Source organism: Solanum verrucosum, unplaced genomic scaffold (assembly GCF_900185275.1).
Source record: "Solanum verrucosum unplaced genomic scaffold, falcon-dt-bn FXZP01000047.1, whole genome shotgun sequence".
Classification (NCBI taxonomy): domain Eukaryota; kingdom Viridiplantae; phylum Streptophyta; class Magnoliopsida; order Solanales; family Solanaceae; genus Solanum; species Solanum verrucosum.
In genome coordinates, this window is record NW_026020155.1 from 605,815 (window position 1) to 612,109 (window position 6,295).

A 6,295-nucleotide genomic window follows, 5' to 3' on the forward strand; every position below is an offset into this window, starting at 1 on the left:
CTGAGACTTCCAAAATTTTGAGGATGAACTATAGGAGTGACGTGCAAAGTTTGGTACCATTTCTAAGTCGATATCAGGTTTTTGTCGTGAAATATAAAATATTTTTTAACAAATTAAAGTATATTCTAACAGAAAAAACGAGCACTAAATTGAGGTTGCAACTATAGTTTCTGGTGCAAAATCAGTTGGTGTAGATTCTCTAAACAATGCATCTCAATTTCATAGGAAAACCATGAATGTTCTTATTAATATTGGTTCCCTTTGTCATATATTATTAATTGTAGACTAAAGTTGTAAGGTTGACCAGATACATTGTAGTACGCTTATAATTATGCAAGAATAAAATCAAACTGATATCTTAAGTTTCATTTTCAACTAGACGCCAGCCACACAAATAAAACATGATGGGAGAATAGAACCTTTACCGGTTGTGTATGTCTGAATTGTCAACTTCATTCATTATGTAAAAGATCACTTGCTAATGACAGTAAAAGAGGAAAACCCAAATTGTAAGCTACCTGATTAGGTGAAAAAAACTCGAAAAGTGCCTCGTATGTTACATTCTAGCTCTAGAAACTACACAGCAGTGTGGTTTCTTTTTAAGTCCACCACAATTACACTAATATTATCACAGCTATTCCGGCCCAGAGCAAGCCGGGTGAGTAGTGCTGCTGCTGAGCATGCTCTTCGTGAAGAAAACATTGCTCCTCTGCTATCACCTTCTACAGAAGAAGGCCTGGAACTAAGGTCCCCGGCTGGATCTCTATGTCGAAGACACTCCCTACCCACTGCACACGCTATATCACTTGATATAACATCCCACAAGCCATCACTTGCAAGAATCAAGCACTCATCATCTGCTTCCCTTTTTGTGAAGGTCATCTCCGGCTCCGATGTCATATATGGCTTTAAATTGTTGTCTCCTGTTTGCAATGAAATATAACAGAAAATTCAATAGTATTTGCACCAAAGTTGGGTCTTTTAATGTAGTCATTGAAAGACTACTCCAAAGATCTTTCTACTTAGTCGTCTTATAATTGAATACAGACGTATAAGTAGGCATTCTACCAACATGCACATTCCAAATAGAGCCCTAAATATGAAACCTGCTATAAACCCCAATTGATCTCTTTTGTATAACCTTAGAAGAGATGCAGATCCTCAAATATACTGTTGTTACATTGCCTGACAATTCATTTAATCTGTACGACGACAACTAATTCTCTAAGAAGCCAGGGTGAGTTTGGCACTTGTAGCTGCAAACAATAAATAGTGGTTTAGCCAATTATGCACTACCATTAACTAATAATCAGTCTTCTCTGTCTCCAATCTTTTGTTCATGCCTGATACAAGATATGTGCCCTTATATTTTTATTGGTTACAGCAAGGGATTTTCTTAGCTCGACTTCTCCACAACAAAAGGTTGCAGCTTCCCTATAGAAGAGTAAATATTGTTGCTTGAAGAAGCAACAGTAGCAGTCGGTGCTGAAGGCAATATTCTACCATCTAACCCTCTAAGGAAGGGATAATGTATGTAAAAGGAAAAACAAACAAAGCTACAGTTCTAATGCCAGTTTCCTTCATTGGATGCAGAAATTTAGCGAGACCACAATAAGCTTTTACTGTATGTCCACGAGTTATATTTCCACTGGCAACTGCAATTATGTCATTGCACAGAGAAACATGTTCTGCAAAAGGAAAAATCAGTTACCTATTGCCCTAGACATGGAAAGTACTCCTTCAACTCGTGCTCCATCCGTAAAAACAACTCGACCTCCACATGCCTCTATTCTGGCACGTTCTTCTCGTTTGTCTGGCTGCAATAGAAATTGTCAAGTTACTTTTAATTAGGACAAATCATTTTCTTTAAGTACGTAGTAATCTACTACGTGATTCTTTGATATGTTCTCTATTAAGTTAATAATAATTGAACTCAGAGAGATCACAGATGGTAAATCATGAATCCAGCCATGCTCAACCATCAACTAGTTCAACCTCTCGAATTATGTAAGCTCTCCTAGTACAAGCTCAACTTAGGTGGAGCATTAGCCATTTAATGTGCTTAATGAAAAAAAATATCAACAACAATGTATATTTAACAGTACTTAAGTGGAAGGCAGCATGTTTACTTAGTAGGAGGTACATACCTTGTGATCATAAGAAAGAGGGATCGCACTTCCACTCCGGCTAAGAACAGCGCGTGAGTCACCACAGTTTGCTACAATGATAGTCTCGTCCGTCAAAACTACCACCACTGCAGTGGAGCCCGTCGGTGTCAATACGCTCGGTGGGCAGCCACATTCGTAGCCTACACCACCACATTCACTACATATGCATGATGCCATCTCATCTATCTTCAAGAAGCAACTTTTGAATACTTTTCTCCATGCTTCCTCCATCCTCTGCCCTTCCAATGGTTGTCGTCTTCCACGGGGACTACTGGTACTGCTACCGCCCATGTCTACGTTGTTTCTCATGCGCATCAGCTCTTCTTCTAGTACTTCATGCATTCTCTCTTTACACATTGAAGCTACCTGAATAGCAAAAACAGCTGTAAGTTGATTATGCTACTATCGTCTTCAAAATTAACAAGTACAATCTTTAATTTGATTACACAATTCCTAATATAAAAAACTACAGTATTTTATAGACAGAGAACATGTGAAGGGCCTAATATAATCCCAACTTCCAAGTAGAGTAGTTTTCATTTTTAATTAGCTCAAGTAGAAAGGTTGTTTCTCAAATATCTAGGTTCGAAAATGATTAGAGCGTCATGCGAAAACTTATAATTATAAATTATGAGTGGTAAATGAGATAACAAAAACTTATACTAAAGGTATAATATTATTATATGAAAACTAACGTAAAAGAAAAATATTAAATTATTTAAAATGAATCTCCCATAAACAAAACTATTAGATGTCTACATTGTGGATGCTATTGTGCTCTTGGTATGAGAACAAAACTCTTAAATGTCTACATTGTGGATGCTATTGTGCTCTTGATATGAGAACAAAACTCTTAAATGTTTACATTGTGGATGCTATTCTGCTTTTGGTATGAGAAGAGGATTTTCAATTTATAGAGTTCCAAACTTTCCCTCTCATGCAAGAATAAATCAAATATACAGGAGAATTATATTTTCCTTTTAAAAAAATTCAAATATTTATGATAATGTTTTGATTTTCCTTAAAAGAAGAAAAAATAAAAAAAAGATAAAATCTTAACAATATCGTCCCTGCAATAATAAAACGAACTCCATTATCTTATATAGATAAAAATCATTTAGCGACAATAATAGATTTTCAGCCGTATATTTTTATTTTTATTTTTTAAATTAAGGTGAAAATATAAGATATACATATTTATTAGGCAATAAAAAGGAAAAGAAATGCTGGTTTAATTAAACATAACCGTAGGATTTACATGACGTCCACCATGTCCATCGTAAACAGCAAAGAAATCAATGGGTTGGCGTTGATTGATCTCCGGTAAGCAAAGATTAGGTCGAATTGAAATTGTATCTTCCATTACACGCTGCCTTCCAGGTATAGAAATTGCTCCTACCGCTTCACGAGAAGACGAGGATTCCATCTTCTTCGCAACTTCACCAATTCCTTGCCCCAAATATGATAGTAATAGTTTCGGGTGGTGCTGCCTTCTCATTTGGATTCTACGGTGGCATCGCCGCATACGGCATTTCTCAGAGTAATCGTCCTTGTCACTAAACATTAGTCCAACTAGTGTAACCACTACAGAAATTACAGAGAGATAATGACATTTATATACTACTCGTTATATTAATCGTTTATGTAGTCGGGAATGGACTGGAAACGTATGGTACAATTTGTGTATACGTGTAGGTATATTTGTTGGGTTGTAGCTCTTATTTCGACTTGTTTCTATATATAGTGTCATCATCACAAGTAGAGTGACAAACAATGTTGACAAATTTGACTGACCAAAATGTTTACACCAGCACCTTCATCTTGTTCCAGAGATGCCCGAAGCAACCACTTAATGAGACATGCAAGCGACACGTCTCGTAAATGACTCTTTCCTTTTTTACTATTCCCTTCCTCCATATTAATTGACCAAAGTCATAAATATAAAAGATAATTTCACTAATTTACTTCTTAAATTTTTTAAAATTTCCTTTATATAATGTAAGCGTGTTCAAAAAAAATTAATTACAAGAATAATATAAAAAGATAACGAAGGAAGTAGTTTTTTCCCACCGAATCCAAATTTAATTTTCCCCATTTGGCGCGAGATGAATAAAATTTCTCGAATATATCGAAACTCAAAAGTAGTTAGCTTGACACGTTTCCAAAATCACCTGACTAATGGACCACAAAACACGGATATTTCTTACATTTCAAAATAAATGAGGGTTTTAGTTTGAATATACCTTTAAAACTAGTCATTTATATTTTATTAATTCATTTTTAATAAATATCTTCTAAAATAATATAGTAGGTTTTTATTACTCTTATTATGTAAAAAAAAGAATAAAATTAAAAAACCGGAAGGAAGTAGTAACAACACTTTCTCATTTTATTTTTAATAAAATAATTTATAGTCACTCAAATATCTATTACTTATTTTATACTGCCATAACTTTTTATTTAAAAAATTCTTAAACTTCATTTTAAATTATGTAAATTAAGACTGAAAAAATATTTATAAATAAATAAAAAATCTTCGAGGATATGGCCTACTTTTCCTTCAGTCTCTTTGTAATTCTGGAACACAGAGACCGTACGTACATGTTTCTCCATGGCCCACGTGGTAAGAGATGATGGGAATCAGCGCCAGTTTTGTTAATCTGTAAATAACCATTTGGATTTAAGTGGAGTGTTTCGTGAACTCATGCTTTACCCAAGTAATATTGATATATTATGAAATTTATTCGAAGATGATAAGATGATAATAATTTTATAAAAATATAATATAGATAGAAGAAATATTTTTAATATATGTATATATATTATATATATATCTAGACGTATAAGTGATTTCATAAAGAGAATTGTTTGGTCAGAAATTATAAGACTTTCAACAAAGTCATAAATTGTTACTTTGGACCAAAAAAATTTATAAACTTAGGATAATAAAAAAATCGTATAAAATATAAAACAAAAAAATTATGAAGAGAATGAAATAAATAAATAATGCAACATCATTCTTGTGATCTTAATTATGTGATCATTTCTAAAAAGTCTTACAATGTCTTTATTTATAGACATTTAGATTTTTACGATAAAGAATAAAAATGAATGCAAAAATAGTAATTAACTTTTTATTATTATAATAATAATAACAATATTTTTTGCCAAAGAGAGGTGTCAATTTTATTCATTCATTATTGTTGTCTTTCATCTTATTTTTCATCATTATCTAAATAATATTCATATTTTTAATTTTGCTTCTATCCTTTTTATAGTAACAAAAACACATCTTTCTTAGAATCTTAATCATAAAAAATATAAATGGTTCTTTGTACTGTAAAAAATTATATTTCAATATATGATATATATTCAAATTTTCTAATCTATCAATAATAGTGTTTGAACCTTGGTAATAATTAGCATAAGACAAAGTTACAGTAATTAATTTTCGTCTAACAAAGTACAAACAAAATGCTCTTAATTACATTTCAAGCTTAAGAAATTACATAGAAAGAACACAATACACAATATCTTCATCGGGATCTTAATCATACGAAAATAAATTTAAAAAAATATTAATGAATTAATGTACAACATCTAAGAGTCCTCTTTATTGAGTACTCTACATATACTACAATAACAAAACATGAAAAACACGACTTTCAATATTAAATAAAAAGGATAATTGTGAGTAGGAGTTTCATGAAATAAAAAAGTATGATTTTATATGGACAAAATAGAGGAATCTTTAAAAAAAAAAAACATAAATAGTTTTTTGTACAATAATATTGTTAAACATTGGTTAGCAGTTAATATTAACTGATTTGCATCTAAACAAAAATATAGAGTTGCAATAATGAAAAATTATACAAATTCAAACTAAAGAAGTTACATGGAGAAAACACACACATCTTCCTTAGAATCTTATCATAAGAAAAAAGATAAAAATAAGAATACAAAATAAGTGCCCACTTTTTTGAGCTCTTTTTTTTCCAGTCACTTTTTTGAGCTCTTGGCCGACACCTTTTTTGTCAAATTAATCAACATTCAAGAGTCTTCTTCATCGTGTACTACAAAGAACAATGAAATATAAAAAATAATCTTGAGTAGAAATTTCATTAAAC

The 6,295-nt window shown here is 31.9% G+C and overlaps 1 protein-coding gene across 1 annotated transcript; it reads right to left on the bottom strand.

Moving 5' to 3' along the window:
• Nucleotides 1-437: 437 nt before the first annotated feature.
• Nucleotides 438-3,732, bottom strand: LOC125828239 (probable protein phosphatase 2C 75). Its single transcript, XM_049507553.1, has 4 exons — nt 3,415-3,732; nt 2,148-2,534; nt 1,712-1,817; nt 438-923 (listed from the first exon to the last, which is right to left on the bottom strand). The coding sequence occupies exons 1-4, from the start codon at nt 3,730-3,732 to the stop codon at nt 577-579; spliced, it is 1,158 nt and encodes a 385-aa protein (XP_049363510.1). The 3' UTR covers nt 438-576.
• Between the last annotated feature and the right edge of the window lie 2,563 nt (nt 3,733-6,295).